Raw genomic sequence first — 27,352 nt, 5'->3', positions numbered from 1 at the left:
TGAAAAGACCGAAATTTCCAAATCGGAAGTTGATGCACTGGTTTTTAATCATATACATGCATTAAAATTAATGTTATTTTAAAGATCAGAAAAAGAGGCCAAACAAGTAACTATCTCTTTCTTGAAGATTTAAATCAAACGAATTAAATATGGCTAAGAGGAAAGGGATGTTTAGGAGTCAGTTATCATCGGAAAAGTTTCAGCATTTTTTGTTGCAAAATTTCTATTTATGAATGAACATATATAATTTATAATATATAAATAAATAAATAAACTGCACAGTGTAGAATTAAAGCTTTAATTGTGTTAATAATTCATTGTGTGGAATAGATGTGAAGATTATCCTTTATAGCGACTAATCTGTATCATATCACACTTTATATTATATTCTTTCATAGTAACAGGTTTTAAATAAATAGAGTGGGAAAAGTGATGTACCTTTGCTTGCTATAAAATTATTTAATATAAATTCTTTTACACACACACACACACACACACACATGCCGGCCTGGTTGGCCGAGTGGTTAGCGTATCCGTTCTTCAGCCAAGAGACTGTGGATTCGAATACCGTGTAAGCATGGATGTTTGCCATTGTCCTGTCCCAATATAGACTGGGTCACTATGGGAGTAGTAGACCCAAAACCTCCTACAATGGGAGTGGCCTTCACCCTTCAGTCGGTAGAAAAATAGGCTGCTAATTTTTTCATTTTATATATATATATATAGTAATGAAGAAAGGGTTCTTAAAGGCGAACAATTATATATTGTTCGCCTTTAGAACCCTTTCTTCATCACTAACGCGCCACTTCTTCGATGCTGTGATTCCATATAAGTGCACTAAAACTCACGGAACATTCAGCAGTTGGCAACGGCAATGATCAGTTTATTTAAGCCGTGAACAAACTGATAAGTTCCAAAGTAGATGAAGGTGCTTCAACAGCTGAAGCACCTTCAGCTAAAGTTAATTTCAGTTGTATGGGAGATTTGATTTCCAAATCTCCCATACGACTCCATTCTTAATTATACTCAATACTAAATCAATGAGGACATCCAAAGGTCTTTTTGAATCGCTATGAAATTTTTTTCTTAAACTTTTGATACTAGGAATTATTTAATAAACTTCCATTTTTCTGATACAGAAAGTGAAAAGATAAAATCAACAGATAATATATTGGTAGATTTAATGGATTAACAGATATTCCTAGGGCCGCACTTCAGCTGTTAGGAAAACAAAAATATACAGAAAACCCAATTGTGTCTAAAAAGAATCTAAATAGAAATTAAATATCACATTTATTGTACACAATAATTCATTTAACCATCCATTTACTAATTGACGACAGTAAAACTGAATTACAACTCCCTGAAAAAGGCATTTTAACAATAGAGATATATATATGTTGCTGTTCCTCAAAAGATATAGAAATACATATGATATTTGACCAGAGCAATTGTTTCACTCGATGGACAGAGATTTTTATGTTTGCTTTAATTACTTGCCTTTTGCAAGTTCGAGGTTCTGAGATGAATTTCTAAGAACAATAAATCTTGTTCATTTATTTCATACATTAAAATAAATCTTGTTCATTTATTTCATACATTAATAAAATATCCTTTGCACACGTGTTGTTTCTTATTAGTCGGGTATCAAATAAAGTCCATTTAGCCACTTTTAATAATCTGATCGATTCACTAAATGTTTTAGTATTTATGATAACCTTACCTAAAATAGCTTTATATATACATTTATCTATATAGCCATTTTTGCATTCCCAAAAAGGCGAGCCTAGTAATCAGGAAATATATCTTCGAGAGGAGGTATATTTTCTATATTAATCTAATGGACTGAAGCATTGGGCTACTGCGCATATCCGCTAATATCAGAAGAAAATTTCCGTCGTACGACTATCATGCATGTATTTATCAGACGAGGACCACTAAAGAGTGATCTCTTGCTTAAATTACCGGTATATCACTTTATACTACAATACTCATTGAAGGGTTTTCAAATACAATTTTTGAGACGTTAACTTTAGTTATGTCTGCAAAAATTAAGATTTAGGTTCTGTAATAATTGCACTTTGCGCATCTTGAAGGCAAGCTGATATAACATCTTATTTAAATTTACTTTTAGTGACCAGCGAATGACCATTTCATTCCTTCTTGGTGGTGTTCCCATCAATGCTTTCATTTATTTTGTGAATGCCGCTCTCCTTTGATTGACACCCTCTTTCTAACATTTGAATTTATCGATCAGGCGCTTATTTTTCACTTTACGTTGGATGTCAATCGCATTCTACAAGAGAACTTCGGACAGTTCCAGACACAGAAGCTAATAAAAATAGAAAACAACGAACTCGGATTTTTTTTTCTATTATTGTAATAATAGAAATATATAAATATCCATTTGCTACACAAATGGACGTTTATATACCACAGACGTTTCTATGAATGTGCATTCATGTTAGTTAAAGTGATGAACTGATTTTCTTCAACTTTTGTTGCGTTTTTGAAAACCTCATTTATACAATTGGGAACACCTATTATGATTATGGAACTTATTTGTAAATATACAATTCCTTTATTATTGAAAACATGTAAAACTTATTTAGTTCCATTAGTCGTTCTTAAGCCAACAAATCCTTTTCAGTTTCTAAGATAAAAACGGACCATGCTTTTAATCGGCACTTTGATGTGTAGCAAATAATATGAGACTTTTTTTGGTATGAGAAAGCACTATTCTCGTGGAAATAAACAGATCCTATGACAGTTACGAGTATAAACAAAAGATCTGGAAATATTCTAACATGAAAACTGAATTGTATACTTAGAAAAAATGTGCATTTTATGGCACAGTAGCATGATAAACAACTCTGGAGCATCTTTACATATATCTTTTCAGATACATTTAAGAATGAAAAAATAATTTTTTGTAAGTGAATGAGTTGGAATAAACAACTAGTCAGAGCTTGTTATAAGAATATGGTAAGTTGCAGAAGCCAAACAATTGATATTACATATAGCTTGCATTCGAATCCCTAATCATTTATAGTTTCATAACTGACACTATCAGTACGCTGCTGAACTTTAATTAAATGAAGCTGTTTAATTTACTTCTAGATTGTAAACATACTTATATTCTTTTGTGCGGCCCCTGATGATATGCTTTTCCGCTTTACACTCATGCATTTCAAGCAGTTAATCTTGGTGGTATATGATGCTCTACCCCACAAACTTGTGTGTGTGGGGGGGGGGAAGTGTGATTATTCTTTCGTGTATACCTCTGATACTCATCACATTTTACACTCATTTCTGAATGAGGTTTATTTCATGATTTTCTTCGTTATTACACTGATAAGTGTGATAATTTATATTCCAAATATGCTGGAGGAAATTAGTTATTTAGCTGTTCTATACTTAACATTTGTAAAAAAATAAATAAAAATAAAAATCTACTCGAACTGTAACACGCTTTTTGCCTTTTCAGATATAGCCAAGCATTATTTCTAAACAGGCATTGGTTGAAGTTAATAAATGTATAATTGGAGGGAAAATATTAATGAATTCCTAAGTTGTTGTTCGGCATAATTCCCGAATTTAATCCACAGTGTTGATGAAAACATTCATAATTTATACCAACGAATAACTCATCTGCAGCAATTGCTGTATTTGTTAAAGCAAAGATACGGTTTACACACTCTAGCTGTATTTATGATAGTGTTTCTCGACGGCCACTTAAAATATCCGCAGCGGCCGTGTATAGGATCTCTATCTATCTGAACATAAATGAACTATATAACGCTGCACGCACTTTCTTAGTGTGCTTCGCTTTACCTTCCGTTTCATCGCTCCCAGATGCGAAAAGAAACGTGATGCGTTGCCATGACAACAAAACACTACCTACATTACCCATTGAGACATCGGAAAAAGCCTGTCGTCAAGAGTACAAAAGTTACCTTAATAACGGCCACGGTAGCTTGGCCAGAGGAGGCGAAACGGTACCACGCACAGTTGGCTCATTCGTGTTAGGCGCGCGCGTGCCTTGTCTACGTGAAAAGGCAGCCTCGTTCTCGCGCGTTTCAGCCGAGTTTCAAAATTCAATCACATTTCCTTTTGGCGTATGATTCATACACGTGACATGTGTATGATGCTAGTGACTTGACAATGTGCATTGAGAGCACTACCAGCTGTATATCTACACTCGATCGTATGCCAAAGCGGGAGTGTGAGCGGTGACTCGACAAGGATATAGATGGAAGTCAAGGAGTAAACGGCGCAGTCGGACGTTAACTTGCATCACTGCGAAGGTGGAGCGCTAACGCAGAAGCCGCCGGATAAAGAGCAGCGCTCGCCGAACGGTACATGTGGAAATCTGTACTGGTATCTGTCTAATGTTTTGAAGATATTAACTACTTGTTCGGTTTATACCGAACCAACGTCGACCCTGCGGCACTCTGGAACACTAAAACTGTTATAAACTCTGAGGTGCTACGTGCATGAAGGACTAAACATCCAGGAACTGACAACAGACTGCATGCAATGAAGTCTGTTAGGAGTTTTATTTTAATTTTGTTCACAGGTAAGTGCATACAATCTTGAAGTGTTTATATTTAGAGTGTGTGTGTGTGTGTGAGAGAGAGAGAGAGAGAGAGAGAGAGAGAGAGAAACGCTAACGATTATAAAAAAATCAGTAGATAAAATGTCCAATTTCATTTGGAGAATGAGTTCGTATTTTAATTACAAGAGAGTAAATACACTAACAGTATTTGTGTTGCTTTACGTCCTTCAGTAACAATTATAGCCTTGTAAAGTGTAATTTGTTCCTAAGGTAAACAGACTGTTGCCTTTGCAAACTTCATGCTTGCTCAAAACAGAATATTATTGGTACATAACTGGGCTACTGCAAAAACACAAAGCATTGAGTAGTTCCGACTCGCAGCTTGTTAGATATAACCAGGAATTATCACTTATCATTCATTAAGATAAAAAATTGGTAAAATATGGCTTTTAATAATGTTTCTTGATCTAGCTGTATTTATCGCGCTCTCTGGATATACAGTAACAGTAGATGTTTTCTTGAGTTATTGGAATTGAACATAGTCGTGGATGTATGAATAACGGAAATTATCCGTTAGTGTAGGTGATAATGTCGTTTTGATTTCATTGCAAGTTATGAGTGTGGAACCTGTAAGCAAAGAAAAATTCTCCTTATGTAATGCTTTCGTCCTGAACCACGCATGTGTTGATCTGATCGTTTACAATAGAGAAAAGCAAACATTCTGATTTATTGAAATAAACGACTGAAAAGACTAAATTTGATTTATTTGAATTAATCAACTTGACCTTTATAAATAGAATTTACACGTATGATGTCTGACCTTGAATTAATAATGCATTTTTCTGGTATTTTTCTTACCATTTCTACTCTAAGAGCCCTGAACAATAAGAGCTTTACATGCACAACGCCTCTATTACAGGAGAAAAAAAGATAGCGGATTCTTTGTCTCTGATATGTTGTTCGTTCGCACAGTAGACGCTCTGAGGCTTTTATTTGCAGTTTACGTTGCTATCTTAGGCTGAATGTGCGTTTTTGTTGCATTTTCCTAGAAAGGACAATCTCGAATTCTTGCAGGATCACCGTTTCATCGAATAATACAAATACGCGCTACTAACTCATTCCTTCTCAATACTTAGATTCTTCACAAATTTAGAATTTTTAAAGATGAAAATTTGTTTTTTGAAATAAGTATAGAATTTTATTTTTAATTCATATTTCAGAAGTCTTGTAGTATTCTCTCTGTATAATTTTACTGCAAGAATTATTAATACCGGAGTTTTATAGGAATTTGATAGATTGTTAATTATTTTCATTTGGATCGCGATTTTCTGTTTATCTATCTAAAATCAGGTTTCGTACTAAGAAAAGTGAAGCACATACAAGAGCATTCAAATGTTACATCATTTTTTTAAAGAACCATTATTTGGATGATATCGTTGTCAATGCAAAATTTCATAACAAATAGAGTCACAGATTACAGCTGATTGTACATTCAGAGAGCTGTGTTACAAAATTAAAACGTTTGTCTAGGAAATCCAATAGTCCACTAAATGTACATAAAGTGTTATTTTTAAAGTGAATTCCACCCAAATTCTCAAGCTTCTCTGAATAAAAAGCTTCTTTTGTTTTTATTATTGAAGTGGTGTGTGATTCAATAACTATTATTTGCCGTCTCTGAACTCGGCGCATCATTTCAATCACTCGCGAACAAACACCTTAAAAGAATATGTGTAAAGGACTCAGAAGTTTATTGTTAATTTATTATCTGTAACGCATGTTTAAATGCATAGTACAATGTTACTCTTCTTGCCGGCTGTTATGAATATATTATTTTAAACACAAGCCATGTGCATTTGTATCACGGCGCAGACGTTTATTCTTTTCGGATAATTTCGTAAATAATGATTCGTTCATTTCTGAAATCGTTTAATTTCGAAATATATAATGAATTAATATATTGACTTAAATACAGAACCTCATTCTAATCGGATAGATCATGTGAACAATGCTTGTTTTATTTTGATATACGTGGGACACACACACACACAACAGAAGAGAATTAATTATTGAATTGCTTGATATTTATAATAAATAAACATTTCTGGGCTATTAAAATTATAATATAAAAGAAGTGATGAGTATCCCCGAGGTAGAAAGAGAATAATGAAAATAAATATTAATAAAGAGAATAATGAAAATGAAAAGGTGCATTAAACATATTAGTTCGTATTAATAGATATGGCACAGACACCTTCTCAAGATAAAATGAAAATAAATATTTTCATTTTATCCATTTTAAACTAGAAAAAAAATTTCCATACTTTGAAACGGATTTTTAACCTAAAATTCAGTTGCGACTAATTTTTTTTAGATTTTAAAAACGTAATGCATACCATGATATTTTTTATCAGCTCAGATGTTAATGCTTATGTATGAAGCAGAGAATGGTGTTATAAATGAATGTTCATTTTATTCATATTTAACTGCTTTACTTATTATGATTACGAGTGTATGCTTTTGGTTCTGAAATTTCGTTCAACTTTAAACTTTCTTGTGTTGAATGATGTTTCATTAGTGTTGACATATTTTTGAAAATCGCCCTTAATTATATTAATAGATTATTTTTCTGAAAGCCTTAAAATAATACCAAATTATACAATGATTCAGGTGATTAAAAATTCTTTATTTCAAAACACTACTTTTCCTTTTACACATCATTTAGTGACAATTTCGATTTTAGTCTGTGAGAAAATTAGCTTCATGTAACTGATTTACATACAACGGATCGAACATGAGGTTACTGGCATGGACAACGCGACATGCGGGCTAACTTTTATAAGATGACCCTCGGCAGCACCTGCGAACAGTTTCTCCTTGTCATTATCATCCGTGATTTGATGGTCGTTGCATCTTGCACTGTTCAGACCATTAATAAAGAGGTACGTAGGTCGTCAAAAGCTCAGGAAGATGAAATTACTGAACGGGATCAATGCCAAAGCGTTCCTCTGGAAGCACGGGTATTATTACCTACTGAAAGGAAGTTGAGTAATTCTGAATGTTAGACGCTTACTGTCAGGTATACGTATATAAATGATCGTGTTCTTTGATTATATAGGCCGTTATCAAATGGCCGGCAAAAATCTCTCTTTCCCTCTCATAGTTGGTGTATATTAAAATTATTTCCAAATCGGATGTTGTGATCAAGAAACATTTCTGTAGTTTAAACTTCAAAGCATTCTGCATTCCTATTGTTAATAATAATGGCGGTTAAATCAGTCTCTATGCTTGGCCCATCATAATAAGAAGGAAACTACTCAACATCCGTTTGAATAATTAAAGCAGTAATCGGAACGCCTGCAACCTTTCGTGCAACTGAGCACTTAGAATTAGACGCTGCAGTGAATTCCAAGTAAAAGGAATTGAAATGCACACATGAAAAGGTGCATTAAACATATTAGTTCGTATTAATAGATATGGCACAGACACCTTCTCAAGATCAAGTATTTCCTTATAGACAAATGACATTCCTCAAAGCCTTGCATGTAAGTAGACACGAGTGCTATCCCTACTTTATAGCTGTAAGATATCTCTTCAGTCTTCAGATTATTGCCGAAAAGCACCATCGGCATTTACTGTGCGGAAAACACTAAATCGAAATGAGAGAATTTGAATCTGTGAGAATGGAGTTGTAACTATAATGAACTCGAACATTTCTACAGTTTTAGAATTCTGAACTGAATTAAATCTTTAATGTAAATCTAGTTACACCGTAAGAAAACCAGTTTTCTCTTATCTAAATAAATAAATACACACCATAGCGGGTTATATTTATATTTAACAAATATATTTGTTGCAAGAGGTTTGTTTTGCATGTAATGAAAGACATTCATATCTGAAGCTTATTAGGGAACACTAACAAGCCATGCTTTCATGGAATATTTCCATTCTCGTTTTTTTAATCATATTTATTGCAGTTCGGCATTCTATATCCAGAATGAAAGCAACAAAAAGTTTTCATATAATGTAGCAAATCCATTTATCTTCAGGTAGTTCAATTCTAAAGACTTTAAAAACAAAATTGAATAAATGAAGATGTCTCGTAGGAGCTTAAGATTAAGTCGATTTTCTATAAGAATATCTAGCGGAAGAGGATTCGGAGTGCAAATAATTTCTACATTGAAAACAGCCACTAATCGAAAGCTTCTGAACTGGACACGAACAACACAATTCCTGTAATTTCTCAACCAGTATTACATGCTCTTAAGATGAAGACCGTTAAGCCTATCTTAAGACAGTCTCTCAGCAGTTATTAATTGAATCGCATTCATATAAATGTATACTTCTCAAACAATGCACGCGATAAAATAAAAGGATGCCCAAGTGTAATTCTCGCTGAGACCGACTTAACTGTGTGTAGACAATGGAATAATCAGAATGCGCGAAAGGCAACAGAGCTTCAATTATTAGTTACCACATAAATATTATAAGGTTGAGATCGCAGCGCTTCCTTCCATTTGATTTGTGAATGACAGCTGCATTCATATGTTAAAATGTGGATGAGCTCGCTGTGGCGGAGAAACACATTCACTACCTCCGGTTAAGAGTACTTGCTGAAAGTGGCATTTAAAGTATCTGCAGTAGTTTAAAGCACCGTGTCGCATTAATAATTTGGCGACCCCTCTAGAGATAGCCTGAAAGGACTGACTCGACCGACTTTTTTTCATTAATCTACCTCGTCTGCGTCTTGTAAGTGACACTAAGTGTTTCTTGTTATGAAATGACAGCAAGCTATAGCTACAAATAGAACTGTGTTTTACGAAGACTGAAGAAAATTCAAGAGTGAGCGAGAGAGAGAGAGAGAATGCTTTTGGAAACTTCAGACATAAGACAAATAAATCACTTCAGAATGCTTTTGTGCTTCATTGTCACATATATACTTCTGTTAAAATGTGAATTTAATCCCCTAACACTACAATTTGAACATTAAAATGTTCAAATGTTAGTACTTGTGCATGGCTGTTCTCACAACATTTGGTAGAAATAAATTCATATAATGATTGCGCGTGATATATTAAATTCGTTATGATGCATAACGAATGTTATGCATCATAATGTTGTACGTTAATAGTAGCTTGCTGTGTGAAAGTTATTATTGAGAATCAGCATTCCGAAAATAATTGAAAGATAAACTCAGATATACAGCAAAAGAAATAAGTCACCATTATAATTCATTGGATGTCTGTAATATATTTAAATAGTCGATTGTGTTGGCCTTGAACTTAACCATTTTTGAATGTTTAAATAGCGCTAAATAATATGTGTACTTATTACATAACCCGATTACTATTCATTCAGTCAGCTAATAGCAAAGTAGAATGAGTGGGTTTCGGTATAAGTAAGCTGAAAACGCAGACATTAACTTAGTGGAGAAAGGTGGTGGTGTCTTTGAATTGACGATGAAGCAACTAAGATGTATGGGGGCAAATGTTTTATGTCTGAAAATTGCATGCGTTCTGGACAGTTCATTGTTTCTTTGGATGAAAATCCCGAGTTCCTTGAAGGGAAAATCCGTTTCCACTGCCCTTACGAGAGTGGCTAACTCACTGACAGGTGAAAAGGCCTCAGTAATTAACGAAACTACAATGGCCGTAAGAAATAAGGCTGACATTTAGAGCATCACCACCGGGAAATAATTCTACATATCTTCAGGATATTCAGTACACTCATATAGGTATGCATCAGGTTAATATATTTATTCATTATTACCCATAGCTTATTGCCATGGTTCTCTTGAGGAGGAGAAATCACAATTAGATATTAGCTGTTCGTTCCGTCCGTTTTTCACATAAAAACCTTTCCACGAACGAATCTATTGCTGTGAAACGTTTAAGATTTCAAGAAAAAAAAATTAAAATAGAAAAACAATAACTATTCACTTGAAAATCAAGCATGTTTCACTGCTGTGGTATAGCAGGTGCAATTATCCTTGAGCTACTGATTTTATTTGGTCACTCTTGATATTAAATAGCACCCAGTGAACGCAACTTATCATACAATATTAATTATATATTCTAGGAATGCAATTGCAATAGTATCTGTATTTAATTATATTAATGATAACTGCACATAAACATCGTTGAACCTAAAACCTGAAATTTTATTTGACCATGGCAAAACCATCCACTATGTTTTCACTCTTGATAATAATGCAATTTATCCTTACCCGTACAGGGGATACTTTATCCATACCTAACTGGTCATTTAATGTGCTCTTTTTATATTATTGTAAGTTTTAAATTTTTGGGGGGGATTTTTTTTCAGTCGACAAAGGATAACTTCGTGAAAATAATGTCTTACGCTATAGCAGCATGCACTTTGTTGTTCCAAGTCTTTTGTAACAGTACTTAACGTTTTTGTTACGCAGGTCTTCAGTTTACTTTATAAAATCAGACTCAAATGAGACGCTGTAAGGATTTTAATTTAAAAATGGTTTAGATTTAGATATATATCCTCTGATTTGAGAAGTGGAGTTAGTTACAATAAATCAATACCAGTTAGAATTAAAATTGCGTTGGTTTAAAAAATGAGTTAAGTATCCATTCAACTTTAGCTACTTTTGCTACATCTGATTATCCTCACTTCCTATTCACTTAAAGTTCATTATATATTAATGTACAATACATTAATAATTTTCTTACTCTTCACTGCATATTCTTCAATGACAACCGACGACTTGCATGTATCGATCAAGTTGCCAGTTAGTGACGTATGCAAAAGAAGAATAAATTGAGATAGGTGTTCTTTTCAATCGAATTATCAGAATTTATTTCACTTCCAAATAGATTGTTGGAAATGTCAAAGTATTAATTAGAAACTATTCGTTTTAAACATTGCTTGTTCTCTCTTAGGAGTGCTGTGCAGGAAAGCTAAATCAAGTGGTCCTCGATTTACCGAGGAGCCTCCCGGGAAGGCGGAGTTCACAAATTCTAGTGGAATAGTGATTCCTTGTAAAGCTGATGGAACCCCACCGCCGGTAATTAGTTGGACTAATCAAGATAATGAGATGGTGACCGATATCCCGACATTAAGACATGTGAGAAAGGACGGTGCTCTTGTGTTGCTGCCTTTCAAAGCTAACGCCTTCCGACCTTACGTGCATTCAACAGTGTATAGGTGTGTCGCTTCGAGCAACAAGGGATCAGTTGGTAGCAGAGACGTTCACCTGAAAGCAGGTAAGTTCTTCGCCTATTTAAATATTAACATTAAAGCACACCGTAACACAACACTCTTTGAGTGCAAATCTCAAAGTACCTGAAGCATAAAAGACGTGGAGATAAATAATCTAATTTGAACTTCTCGTTATATGGGAAAGTATTAATTTAAGTTAAGACTTTGTTGTTTGATAATTTTATGCTACAGTAATTAATAAATTTGCGAAACACTATTCTAATAATTTATGGATTAGTCAATTTTTGTTATACAGTAACACAGCAAGCGCAGTGCGCAACACGAGTGCATACATTTACTGGATTCCTGCTATTGAAAGTAGTCATTGGAGTAATTTCCTCTAATTATATTCCGTAGTAGATTGCCAATGACAATTCACTTATGATAATAATGAAGTAGATATAGCCCTTACAAAATGTAAGGACTATATCTACTTCATTATTATCCACACGTGTTTTGATTATAGATTTTTAATCATTGTTTATGACATTTATTACGTTTATATATGAAAGTCGAGAATCTTGCCACTTCTAAAAGCAGCATGCATTGCCTCTAATGTCTCAAGTTGGTTAAGTTCAGTGATCTCGAAATCCTTTTGTAAGGGAGAAGAGCGGTCATAATATATGTAGTCATCGTAATTTCACCGTTCTGCGTTCTTTCTAGGTCTGAAGAAGCTGGAAAAAGTTCCACGCTTATCTCTAGATCAAAATTTCTCATTATCTAAATCCCTAGTTAATCATATTGAATACGCATGATATCTAAAATGTACCAACCTTCCACCCCCCATAAGATTCGTAAAGTAACGTTTCTTAATGGTATATTAATAATTCAACTTTTAATTATTGAATTACAGAACTGAAAACCACAACATATAAACAATAACGGAGGTGGTAGACAACGCTTTCTAAGGTTCACTTTACTTATCTTAAGCTTTTCAAAAACTATTGAGGTTATGGAAGTTTTTTCACTTTGCTATGCTACTAATTATATATATGGTTTTATCCTTTATCCAAGTGTAAGCAAACAAAGTTTGCGCCTGAAGTACTTTCAGGTAACTCGTGGCAAAGGTGGTATAAGTTCTCATCACTTGCCTTGGTATCCCATGGTATCCAGAGAATTTTAACGATAAGGTGTGACACCTTTTGGCAACTCGTATATGTAAATATGACTTCTCCATCACTTCCACCTTAGTATCATCACCTGTGGGTCTGGCTCCCACTGCTGAGACCTCAACAAAGATCGAAACCGGTCTGGGTAGTGACCCTTTCCTTAATGCATAGCATTACATTATACATGTTCTCAAGGAGATGTGCTTTGCATTATGGTATACTAAGACAAGTGATGAGACCTTATACCACGAGTTGCCCCAGTCCTGAAAGTACTTAATGCGCAAGCTTTGTTTGCTTACACTTGGATAAAGGATAAAACCATATATATATATAATTAGTAACTATTGAGGTTCTTTAGCTATGGACTTCACAACCGCGACCATCTCGAGGATAAGGTGGTTGGCCCTATGCCTCCCGGTGTATCCTGTCTGTAAATGTGTGTGTTCACGGGGCCGGTTTGCCTGATCTGGGGGACGAATAATCCGAGTTTCCGAGTGAAAAAAAAAAACCCTACCTCTCTATGAGACTTGGTAACTCACCTTAGTTGAAAGAGACCAGATAGAAGTTCCTCACGTCTTGAGGACAGGAGTCGAACCCGGGGCTTTTCGAAGGGTCACTATCTCTTAAAAATTTTATCTAGCGCAGAACGCAGTATTGATTCATCGAACCGGCTGGTCAGTGAACAAAGGAAGGTAAGTGGATTTCGGTATTGTTGTTAAGTTGGCATTTATTACTTTACTTTTATTCTTAAACACAAAGAGTACATCCGTACCGTATTTATTTTTAACTTCAAGATGGCAAGAATAAATTCATACGATTTGGAAAAGCAAATACTAAGTCTCTTCTTCTTCTTCTTCCTATCATGGAATATAGGCCATGTGGCCTGTTCCGGTCTCATGCTGTCTCTTTCTTGGTCTTCCGATTCTTCTTTTTCCACTTATTTTGTATCTGTATAATATTTTTGGTAGTCTGCTGTTGTCCATTCGATTTAAATGTTCTAGCCATTTTTGTTTATACTGTCTTATGTAGTAATTAATTGGTTTGATTTTTAGGGATTGTAAGATTTCTTCATTTGTTTTGTGGTCCCACTTGGTATATCCAGCTGTTTTTCTGAGGAACTTCATTTCTGCTGTTTTAATTCGTTTTTCATCTTTCCTTTTCATGGTCCATGTTTCGCTTCCGTATAGTAGAGTTGGTTTTGACAAGACATTATATAGTCTGATTCTAGTGTGTTTTTGTACCAGGGATGGCTTAAGTATACTATTTATTATGCCATTTACTTTGACAAAGTTTGATATTTTAGTGTCTGTGTCTTTTTCTTCTTCGTATGATAGATCACATCCCAAGTATCTGAAAGTGTTTACTTGTTCTAGTATTTTATTATCTATCACTATTTTACTTCTTATTGGGTTTTCTCCTTTGAATGCCATTATTTTTGTTTTTTCTTTGGATATTGTCATATTATATTGCTTTGAGATATCATTTAATGATTTTAATGATCTTTGTAAGTCATCTTCTGATGTAGCTAATACTATTTGATCATCTGCAAATAGTAGTGTATCTATCTTCATTTGCGGGGTCATTTGTATACCAAATGGGTTATGCTGTTTCCAGATTGTTAATATTTCATTTATATATATATTGAAAAGCAGAGGTGAGAGGGTACATCCTTGTCGTACTCCTCTTGATATATCTTTCCATTCTGAGGTGTGTTCTAATTTAACTGCTATTTTATTTCCTGTATATATTTCTTGAATAGATTGTAAAAGTTGATTTGGTATGTTTAAATTGGTTAATATTTTAAACAATTTTTGTCGACTAATTTTGTCAAATGCTTTTTCATAATCAATAAACGCAACATGTGTTTCTTTTTGAAATTCTCTTCTCTGCAAATACTAAGTAGTTCTTAAATATCAACGCCAATGAAAATACATTGAAAAACACTGTGTAAAGTATTTGTCTATTTTTCACTTTGCAGGTTTTTAATTTCATGCAAAACCTCGTTAAGAAATGTTCTGAAATTCCAGAATTGTTATTCCTGGTCGGGGGGGGGGGGGAGTAAAAACGTAACTAAGAGATGTGGCTGCAATTGCTGAAGCAAACCTGGATTAAGGGGAAACTTTCATTATACAATATTAAAATTGTTCAGCTTCAATTGGGATATTCGTAAAAAAATCTTCTTTCAGTAATTTTTTATAAGATTTAATATATATATATATATATATATATATATATATATATATATATATATATATATATATACACACACACACACACTAACGGAGATAATTATCGACATTTGATAGATACTGAATCCCACAGCTAAGATATGAAATAGTTGAACTAGCCAAAGCAACTCCATAATCTCCAAGTTAAAAGTTTTTATGTGAACCCCCCACTCAGGAATGCATGTAAAGTTGCCGTATGTAGTATCCTAAGCGGCACGTGTTAGACAATTCATCCATCCATCTAATTATCATTTGGCCCCATTAGTTGGTAACAATTCCTATCACACCTTTACCATCTATACGACAATAGCTTGAAATAATTACTCTGATATATTAAAATACTTGTTGAAATGTTTTTATAGTTAACTGATATTGGTGTCGTTGGGAAATTTGCATCTCAAAATACGAGTATACTAGTCAGTTATAAACAGAGAAATAATAACACGTAACCAAATATTTTAGAAATACATATTAAGTGTTTAAGCAGCCAAGATCGCTCTTACGAAATTATTTTTGATTGGGCTACTTCAGTAGAAAGAGCAACTTTTCGAGTAATAACATTTATATGATAAATATCACACAAAAATGTTGAATGGTAAGCGATAAATACTAATAATTTTGCGTACTAAGCAAACTGAATTCATATCTATAAAACATCGGAATAATTAGTGTTCTAACCTCAAGGACAAAAATATACACCACTTCTTGCTTACTCGCATTTTTATTCTCGTTCTTCATTCTGGAAGAGCTCAGAGAGAGAGAAGTCATCTATCATTTCATTGCATTGCCCGCATTGTCGACTGACAGCTAATCTTAACATACTTGCAGCATTATAAATATCTATTTCTTTATATTGCATATGCAATATAAAAATCTTGTTATAATACTGGTGAACACTGCGATGGAAGGAAATAAAGGCTATCACGTGTAGGATGTTTGACTACTCATGATCGATGTGTTAAGTTGTACCTATGACAGAAAAAAAATACCCGCCTGCATTGTTTTAGGAATTAGTTCAAGATCGTCTGTACCTTTGCCAAGAGAAAGATATCTGATACTTATGCTGAATATTATCGTTGGTAAAAACTGCAATAGTGTCATATATTTATCCTTTATTGATGAGGGTTGCAATAAAATACTCCCAGTACAATAATGTACATCATAAATGACGTGATTCATTGTACTGGGAGTATTTTTGCAAGTGCTGAGAGAAGGAATTTAATTGATGTCTCTTGATATATTAAAGGATGTTGTATAAATCTGTGTTGTTAAACGAAATAAAACCCATACACGACTTCTTCAACACATTACCTAGATCCTCAAACGGCCAGGCGTTGTGAAAAGTTCATCTGCACGGAAGAGACATATAAGGCTTCTCCAATAATACGATTTTATTCGATTTTTCTTAGACTTCAGTTACTATAGTTCTGTAGTGCACCTCCGTTTAGAACTATAACAAGAGAAGTATGGAAAATCGTTCAAACTGTTGCTAATTGTGTTCACACATACACCCATGTAGTTTTATAGAAACATAATGTTTTCAGAGTTTAAGTTCTTAGGTTTACAGCGGATGAAAATGCTCGTTAAACACCATAAATTAGTTGCCTACATTTTTTATTTGCTTTATTAGTTTTCTTTTTAATGAACTTCTCTAGCATTAAAAATGTTTGTTATGCCCACTTGAGCTTTTTGGCTCCTCGACCTGTGAAGTCCCAATGATATAGTAGTTACGAATCTGGTCCTGTTAGGAAAGATAACCATCAAGACAATAGCGCAGCACTAGACTCATACAGTATAACGCTAATCAAGGAAATTATGTTACGGAGATGGCAGAGAATATCTGTCGAAAAACAGTTCTTTTGGATTAACACAAACCGTCTTCTGAATTTTAATAAGGTCAGATATGATAAATGCCTGGCAAGTTTTCTGAGATCTAGAAGTCTATGTTTGAATTAATCCTGACTCGCCATCTTCGTCTCTTTTAATTTTTGTTCCAAGAAAGCTTTAACAAAAATAGAGGACAATTTCGGGTAGTTGGTCAATGTTAGTATGAAACAACGGAAACTGCAATTCGTACGATCAGACTAGTTTTTCTTATCACTCCAAGTTGTTATTAGTCTGTTTTCCTGTACTTTCTTTTTTTAGTTTTATATGCCACCTACGAAAAGTTTTTATGTAAATTTATAGTACATTCGTACCATTGGAGGGCTAAGATTTTTTTCCTATTTTTGTTTATTTCACTTTGTCTGGAAACCCTGCTTGAAACCATACATAAAACGTTTCAAGCCACTTCATCCATCTAATAATAGAAAGTGGGTTATCTCACACCAGACGATGAAACTCATCACCTACTTAAAAACAACCGAAAACATCAGTGCTCACTGAAAGATTCGAACCCATAGCCCGTTGGTTGAAGAGTTAATACGCTATCCTCTCCGCCAACCAATTACGCGACTTTTTTTTTTCTGAATGGAGTGGATCTCGTTGAAGTCTGTGCTATACTCTATCTTGATATTATTCTATATTCAGACACTGTCGATGTTTCTTTCAAACTACTGTTGTTTTATATTGCATTGCTGTTTAACTAGCTTTTCCATTAGCGGAATTGTTTCAAGTCCCATTCGGTTTCTCATATCGATAGGTTGTCGATGTCCATTTAGAATTCTCTTGTCTAGAGAATTTTATAGTTTTATATGTTGAGTGTGTTGCACTAAGGCATTCCCTGCACACTCACTCTCTCTCTCTCTCTCTCTCTGTATGTGTGTACCTACTTTACATAGCCTGGAATATACGTGACTTTCGCTGAAGCAGTTGTTTTCATTGATACCTATATGAATGTAATACCTATGAGATACTTACTTGTATACCTATAAGAATGCAAACTGTCTTTAGTATGCTATAAAACGAAAGTCTAAATAGTTCTGTTGGCTATTCTAAATATTTGTCAACTTACGAAGGCATTCGTATTTTATACGCAATACACGTGCACACGCACGTAGACCTCTCGTTATATACTGTATATAGTAAACAATTAGCTCATTTATAAGTAGCAGTAAATTTGTTGATACCTTTTCTATAAGTGGCTAGAGTTACAGAATTCCTGATTATGATACTAAAATCATAATCAGGAACTGATAATGATTTTAGTATCGTAATGGCCAGATATGTTCATAAGGCTCGTTCCTTACTTGAGTCAAGCCTTTAGTTTTAATTTTTTGAGTCCGTTTTCGCAAAGTGCTATATTATATATAACGCAACTATGATTGATTGCGGACCTCTCTTACAATGAAACAAAATTCGCTTTTCATTCCCAACCGCTCCGCAATTTAAGGACAAGCTCATATTAAATATGCGGGCCTGGTTGGCCGAGTGGTCAGCGTATCCGCTCTCAGGCCAAAAGACTGTAGGTTCGAATCCCTCTGTGGGCATGGATGTTTGTGATTGTCTGTGAAAATACTAGTGGTGGTGGGCAGAAGATGGCGTTGGTGGAGATGATGATGGTAGTTGCGATTCGTTGTAGTTGATGGATTTGAGTAGTGGAGACAGTGCTGTAGAGTAGGTGCCCTCCCTCGATGAGTCCAAAGACTCATCCAGGGATCACGTAATAATAATAAAACTGTTTTAGTCACGGTCCATATTTTATCTTGTTTCTATTCTCGGCTTGTTTTCTGTCCAGCAAGTGAACAGTTTCTTATAAAAAAAATTATTCAAATATAAATATTTATTTAGTAGTGTGTTACTACCTTATTTATTTAGAGTATTATGTTCGGGAATATATAATTTAGTAACTTCGGCAATATGCTCCCGAAGCTTCTTATCAAATTTAGTTAAGAATTTCTCGTTTCGTTCTTCTGTTAGCGAAACAAATTACTTCATAACCGATTCTCATAACGGATATTTAGACACTTTAATACCTGACGAGCTTATTTCTTTACTATCACATGCAAACTCTCCCACTCCGTCTTGCATTCAGTTTGCGACAAGCCCTGATCTCAGCCTTTACGGCTTCAAATTGTTGTCATCTATCACACTACAATAACTATGCATTCCAGACAAGCTTCCGCAAAGAAAAAGACTTGGTCGTTGCAGCACATCAATAATGCAGATTATCCGTTTTCTTTGATTCGCCCAGCAAAATCTAACACTTCCTGAACATAGGAATCGCTGTGTATTTCTCTCTAGAGTTCGCTCTGATATGATTGCGACACTCTTGAGTCATCCGACCTTACTTTTATGCTTTACAATTTGACATTCGTCTCTTGTGAACATTTCTGTGTAGAGAGCGTAAGCCATAACTAATTTGAAAGTCGTCAATTTACGAAGGAAGATCTTTTAATTCTGGACTATGTTGAAGTATGAGGCTCAGATGTAAATTATGCTATATTTATTCATGTTTTCAGTATCGTTTGTAGCCTTTATCTGCATAATATGGAGTTACTTCAAATTCAAAACTTTGTGAGATTCAAAAGAATTATTTGCCTTTATCTGGTCGTTTTACTATAATCTGCTTTATTGCTCTCAGTGTTGGATAAGGAAATAAATAATTCATTACTAGAAAACCTGAAAATTGTGATGGACGATGTCAATGAAACATGACACTAATGAATTTTGGCAGTAAACTTATTATATTGAAACAATGCACATCCAGTCTATGAATTCACAAGGATATCATCATTCTGAAGTAAGGTGAGGACAACTGACTTCAAATCAGACAACACAACTCTTCCCTTCTTGTTGCAAAAATAAGTAAACAGCATCTTTTCCACATACTTCATAATGCACAGATCCGCATACAGAATCAGCGTTTTCTTCTCAGGCTGAATTTTCTGCCTGCTATTCGTGAACCATGCGTTTCTTATCTGAGGCTTCCTTCCTTTGAAAACTCTCACTGTTCTTCTGCTATAGATTCCACTTACGCTGTATAAATCCCAATTTTAGTATATCTTCTTTCGGTTACACCACTCCAAATAAGATGAACCAGATTTGATTTTTTCATGACGCTTCATAAGAGAAAAAATCTGATAATTGGCTATCCTCCTTTACAGAATTACTCCAATCTCTCTCTCATGCATGCATACACACAACCCATTTCAAATTCCACGAGCGCTGTTTCACTGAAATGCCTCCGATAGTTCTCTACTTTACTCTGGAGATTGTAATACATGCACCACAGCTAGTCAACACCAATCCAGCTCCAACGTTTCCTAGAATATTATAGTCTACCTGTATTCAAGAAAAACTTGACTTTCTGGGAGGGACACTCTTATCCTAAACCAAATCAAACTGATACTTCGTATACCCAAATGGGTTGAATTAATGACTTAGGCAAAGGAGAGTCATTAATAGTTTGTTATAGCCTCCAATTCGCATAACGAGAAAACGTTAACTTAAAATACCAACACAAAAGCTTCAGAATTATTTGTGTCAACCATAAACGTATTAATACTAATGAGATGGCAGACTGCAAGGCAGTTGGGAACGGAGACAGTGGAAACAGTGAAATGGAAAATTGGGAACAAAAGGAACGATACTCTGTACGATTCTTGAATAAACGAAAGAAAAACCAAACGTAATACGACTCTAAGGCTCTGAATTCATATCTCCTTGAATATTCAGACAACTGGACCGAAAGGCTTTCTAAGCGATCCCGAAATTGTCGACTTCTGGATTGCTGTGGTCACTGCAATAAATGAAGGCAATCACTCAGCGCAGTCAGGAAAAACTAATTTCACGATAAGCTAAAAGCTTTGATTTCAAGACGCAAGAATTGTTCAATATTACCTCGGATCTCGAGAAAATTACTTGTTGTATTAGATTTCCTTCAAAGTGTTACCTAAATGGGCACGAACATGATTTTCTTTAAATAACTGAACACCTGAAACCGATTATACGCTGGAATGGAATTATTGCCCAGAAGACAATACTTTTTGATTTAATACGGATTGGAAGTGAATTAAACTTTAACTCATTCTTACCCCTCGCAAGAGACTCAAATGGATATTGTTGTTTTTTTTAATCGTCAATGACTCGCTAATTGTTCATAATATTAATAATCAAAAATCAAACTTAACAAAGAACTAAATGACATGTAACATAGAAACAGATTATTATACCCCCAGCAGTCGACAAGAATTTCCAAGTGAAGTCTCAAGTATGACAGTCATTCTTAAATATTCCTTAAAACAATTCTCACCAAATATTACTTACGAAAAGAGAGGATCATTGTTTAAGAAAAACTGACTCGTCTGTGATAAAATTTAGTTATCTCAAAAAAAAAAAAAAAAAAAAAAACTCTTAAAGACGGCAATTACAAAGATATCACAGAATACTAACATTGCATTATTTTGTTACGAATTTAAAACTAGCTTAAAAATAGCAAAGTCAAGATGTCTACTGACAAGTAATGAATTGTTAAAAAACGAAAAGAGAGACCTTTAGAATAGCAACTATAAAACTGTAAAATCTCATAACGTCTTTTAGAAGGTATGCTGTTTTTGGGTCAATTTCTTAATATCAAAAAACTCTTGCCAGGTAATCCAGAAGTTGTTCCGAAGATCAGTAACATCGAGATAGCTAATGTTTAAGACATGCAGAATAGCAGTTTTCCTTGTGAAAAAAGACGAATGTGGAACTGCGAGAATTATGATCATATCCGTTCAAATTTTATATACTCTGGCAAAATGAACACCAATATTATTAACGACGCCGTCGACGATCAATGACTAAAATCCAAGATAATTATTTAAACAAGGAAAACTACAATATACCAGTTAGTGCTCTTATTTTTTTAAAAACTAGTTATATGGATTCCATCCACGAAAGGTACTATTTGTACTTTACACGTTTGCCTTGGTAGACTAAGTGTTGAATAGCCCACCAGCTCTAGAGACAAAACATCGAACTTCTTTTTTATGCCACTTCAGAATTCACAGCTGGCGATTAAATTTATCTTCCACGTAAAAGCATCCTCACACATCCATCATGCTGGGATTCGAACACACACAAAGATTATTAGTTGTAAAGCAAATATTACGTCCACTCTGCCAAGCAGACGTTCTACATATTTTCCCTGAATAGAATTTATTTGATTCATTCAAAATACATTAGTATCAGTATCTTTGAAAAAAATATAAGCAATTCCTGATGTTCTGATGATATCGAGTTTTTAGACTACCCTATGAATAACTGAACTATACAAGCAACCTGATATGAGTTGAAAATAATTTTAAAAATGACTGATAAATACTCAAAGTTATCGTTTTGAATGATATCACAATCGAATACATGTCGGAGTCCACTTATCAGAGTAAATTGGCGAAGCAGAAAATAACCAAAGATGAGATACCAATTGTGATTGAGTTAGTGGATGAAATGTGGGTTAGCTTCTCCACTGCTATTTTAAAAGGCAAACACAAACCTTAAACAACTACAAAATTCGCAGACGTCATATTCCGCAGTTAAACACTAAAATTGGAACTGATACGGCCTTACAGCCGAAATGCAATCGGTTTAAATTAACGCACATAGCATGACACAGAAGAAGAAGGTGGAGAGTTGAGATTATAAATATTGCAGAAAACAGAAAAAGATTAGCGCTCATCACAACGAATAATGGTGAAGCTTGTGAGAGGGTGTTAACCAAAATTAGTATGTAAATAACGTAGTTTATTTACGTCATGGTGAATTATGGGGAATTCTATATACGAAATGTTAAGCTATGGTACTTTTGGTTTAATACTGTAGGTGAGCCAAGGATTAGATAATCTTGGACACCTTGCTGAAGAGGTGAAAAATTGAACTTTTTCCAAGTCCTTTTTGAATAATATAAGCAGGAAAATAATATCATAATTGACAGCGAAATTCATCTTTCTTATTAAGACATTCGCACCCTGCACGCTAACATGAGATTCGAATCCAAAACCAATTGTCTAGAAAACAGATACGCTAACCACCAAACCAACCAGGTCATCATGTCCAGAAGCCAAAAACTCTGTCTCGAGATCACTGAACAGACTGTAGTGAAAGATGGGGGGGGGGGGACAGTTCTGTCGCAGCTGAGAACCAACCGATTTAGGCAAACACTCTTTCACACCATAAATACCAAAGTGTGTTCTGCAGTTTAATCTGAAGGGTATTTGAGTATTACATTCTCATTAAAATAAAACTGTAAACAAAAATTTAAATTCAAAATATAACTGGGCACCATGCCAGAAGAATAATTTACTTTTATATTGAAGGAGAGCATGAAATATTTCCACTTATTTGTGGGACTGTAGAGCATAGAATGACTGAAACTGCCCATAAGCTACAAAAGTTTACACCAGCTTATATAAAATCCGGAAATAGGCTTGCATTTATATGTAATAAATCTCCTCATCAGTAAGCATAGTTTGTTTTTTTACGTTACAAAGTGCTTATACTAAGATGCATCATCTATTCCGCTATAAATTAATAAAGAATGGCGCGGTTACTATCATGAATCATTTTAGGGCCCGTAATATAAAATAAGTTACTTGTTAAATTAGTCTGTTGTCGTCGGAATGAATGAAAATAATCTCGAAATTTAATGACCAAAATACCTACCATCTTCATTAGAGCTAAAGGAAAATATTAGAGAATAAAGTTGATTGAATGCACAAGTCATGCAGTAAATGAATATTTTAAGACATCGTTTTGATTTCTATTAACGTAAACACATCAAATGATGTGAAATTTAGAATAATACATTTCATTAATTATATATTAGAACAAATTATAAAAATAAAATCTGGAATGAGCTATTTTCCGTCAAAATATATTTAACTGTTAGCAATTTGCAAAACTATGGTTTAAAAGATGTTTAAGGTATTTTTTGTTTGTTTTAATAAAATATTCACTCGGAAATAAACGTTTACCTTTTTGACGATCCCTAATTGTAGCTGTAATTTCTTCAAAAAATATAGAATGTGTATCCGTTTCTGCAAGATTATATAAATATCTCTCAAGCTATCACATTCCTCCTTTTCTTGTCCTTGATTATAATTTCAGAACATACTGCAGAGACCTCTACTTGTTCACACCTGTTTCTAATATCACTTTATTTGCATAAAGCTAATTCAAACCACTGACATGCTAATATAATCCTGTACTAATATTAGCATATAGTTGATGTACATTGCATTTAATTATGATGAGCAAATAATGTTATTCCCACTTCGCAATTTAAAGGAAACATTCATTTCGGAAAGAAGAGGAAGAGCGTTCATCACACGATGCACACTAAATGTTATGAAGATTGTAAGCATTTGGCCTAGTTAAAGTAAACAGATATTACACCGGAAATTATCACGTGAAAAGGAAAGTGATGCACATTGATGTTTCCCCTTACATGCAATCACGGAAGATAATGCAATTTCTACTAGAACCAGTAAATGTTATCAACAGGAATATTGCATGTGTCGTAATATACTTGTTGATCGGTATTTTCTTTCGGATAGCGCTTTAGCAGAACTAATACAAGAGTAGGTGAAGAGAAAACAGGCTGCATGAGTTTCGATTTTCTTAAACGATATTCGGATTCTTTGCATACCAGGTATCATTAAATCTTTGAGAGGGGAGAGTTAGTATGTTCTGCTATCATAAACAACAGCGATGCCATGAAACAAGCTGACAATGAGGAAAAGAATTTCACTGGTGCGATATTGTCATGTGACAAACATTGCAGGCATACCGGCGTGACATAGAACTACGTGAACACCTATTCAGAGAGTCACTTTAGCAACTAATGAGAAATTTCTAACGCACCGCTTTCGAATTTTCTCATTAGGTTGGCAAAGTGCAGATGATGCGATGAGCACATTAAATCTCTGTCCACAGGGTATAACGTGTTTTCACATTGTGACATCTGCCTATCAACAGAATTCCTTGATATTTCCGCTTGGATTTCTAAAAATGTTGCGGTGTTAATGATATACCGCTGCAAGAATTTCTTATGAAAACCATGTCATCACTAACGTATTCCTTGGTAACTAGGAACTTGTTATTCCTTGATAACATAGTTTTCCATTGCAAAGAGAGATGTATATATGTTTGATTGAAATCGATATCCATATTCACAATTAAATGACATGCGTGCTGACAGGGTGATTTTTTTTAGAAACATCTAGGCAGTGTAAAAAGTCCTACTTATAGCCTAACAATTAGTGTGTTAAAATTAGTTAAGTGTGTATTAGTGAGCCTATTGCAAAATTAGTCTAGTTGTTTTAGTGGCCATGTTGCCACATTGACTCGTATGCGACTATAAAAACATTGTGTGTATTCGGTTGAGTTACTTAGTATTACAGGAGGAATATATCTAATTCCATCAACCGTTCGCATGTTGTGTTTTTCTCTGTGTATTTATGCATTCAGTCTCTCACTTCCAAAAAACCTTTTTTTATGATTCTCTGTGAACAATCCTATAAGTGTTTAAGTAGACATGGCTTTACTCAGCGCCCAGATTTGTATTGCAGCCTACTATTGATTACAAGCCCTTTTAACCTTTTTTTTTTTTCAATATTTTAGATATGTTATTTTCATATCCGGATAACAAGACTACGTATATATTATCACGTTGTGGTTGTCTGTTTATAATGGATATACATTTCACTGGCTTATGAGAATGGAACAGACCACTATAATGCCTATTGCTAATTTTCGGGAAAGTGAACATTATAGCTGGAAATACTATGCTATCAGGAGATAATTATGTGTTGCATTTATCAGTGAAATATCATATCTTGGACGCTTCTCGATAATCGTGTAGCTGATAGCTGGATACCTGTGAGCTGCTAAACAATAATGCTAGCCAGTCTTACCAGGTGACTAAATATTATACGGATATATTCGCTCATTTATTTAGCTTTGTGAACTGAAACTAGAGTTACCGCCGAAAACTAAATTAAATACCATCTCAATGTGGAAACTATGCATCTGATAACGATGAAATACACTGAAGAATTGATCATCCGAATATCCTCAGGTGCACATGATGCTGAGTAATATGTAATATATACAGGGTGGTTCAAAATTCCACGTACAAACTTTGAGGGGAGGTAGAGAACATCAAAATCAACCACATTCATATAGGAAAGCATACCCGGAAACGCCACTCGAAAGTGATAGGTGGCGCTGTTCGCCAGCGCTCCAGGTTGGCAATTGGAGCTTCCTCATTCAAGCTTTAGACGTCGTACGAAGAACATGCGTCGTTTTACGAATGCTGAGATGGCAGACATGTGCCTCGTTTACCATATTATGTATCCATCTACTATTGAACTGTTCAGTTACGCCTAATAAAGTTTTTTACACTACTTACTGCCTTGTGTTATTTCTGTATCTTTGTGACCCTGTTAGTAACTTCCGTTGGCGTTTCGGGTCATGATTTCCTATGTGAATATGGCTGATTTTGATATTCTCTACCTCCACTTAAAGTTTGTACGTGGAATTTTGAACCACCCTGTATAGATATCAACAGATACTTCTCCAAAGGAATTATAGCTTTTGTTATGAAAGCCGTTCACCAATTCTTCAGTACCATGTACTCGTATGCCGGACGATCTTCTTGATAAACAAGAAATTATTTCATTGGTATTCTGCATTTTATCACTTGAGCAGATCATTAAATCTTAAATGACAATGATTGCATAAGCAATCCTTCTTTATTCCATAATTTTCATTAAAATTCCTAAACAAAAGTATTGCAAATTCTAATTAGATGGATCGTGTGTCTATGTGGCAGAAGTATTATTCCTGTTCTAATTAAAAGCGTCACTGGAAATCTAGGAACTCCTTCAAGGAATTCTAAGTTATCTCTTTAACATAACCAAGAAATAAGCTACCTCAACTGAAGAATATTGAATCAGAATTGAATTTTTCACAATTTAATGCATTTTGTGTCGCCCTGCTAGATCTGGATTTGAATCCTGTCCGAGATAGAGCTTGGCAAGAATTTCCTCCTACAATATAAACCAGCCAGAAGGATGATGCAATTACTAGCATTATGATCTTCGTTGCTTCAGCGGTAAATCCAATATAACGGTTAGTATAACTAATAGAAATGACTAACATCTGACTTTCTCTAATGTCTTATCAATCTGGGGACTGCATTTTCATGCAGTCCCCAGATAGATAACACATTAGAGAAAGTATCGGAATCTACTGAAGATCCGAATACTAAATGCATAACAAGTTTTTTTTCCCGAACCACAGATGAG

At 34.5% G+C, this 27,352-nt stretch overlaps 1 protein-coding gene across 7 annotated transcripts in view; it reads left to right on the top strand.

Annotated features, from left to right (window-relative positions):
• LOC150094601 (cell adhesion molecule Dscam1-like) overlaps positions 1–27,352 on the top strand; it is an 823,608-nt gene that overhangs the window by 416,044 nt on the left and 380,212 nt on the right. For 4 of the 7 annotated variants that reach the window (XM_090411257.1, XM_090411258.1, XM_090411253.1 and 1 more), the window contains exons 1-2: positions 4,510–4,579; positions 11,467–11,790. In XM_090411257.1, coding sequence (XP_090267383.1) covers positions 4,540–4,579; positions 11,467–11,790 — 364 coding nt within the window. In that variant the 5' untranslated portion in view covers positions 4,510–4,539. Of the gene's footprint in view, positions 1–4,509; positions 4,580–11,466; positions 11,791–27,352 lie in introns of those variants that run through there. The other 3 variants (XM_090411254.1, XM_090411255.1, XM_090411256.1) reach the window with 1 other exon arrangement.

The sequence above is a fragment of the Typopeltis vanoorti genome, chromosome 21, assembly GCF_054136105.1.
Source record: "Typopeltis vanoorti isolate ZY-2024b chromosome 21, IOZ_Tvanoo_1.0, whole genome shotgun sequence".
Lineage (NCBI taxonomy): Eukaryota > Metazoa > Arthropoda > Arachnida > Uropygi > Thelyphonidae > Typopeltis > Typopeltis vanoorti.
The sequence above is the reverse complement of the archived record's forward strand: the minus strand, read 5'-3'. Positions and strand labels throughout refer to the sequence as shown.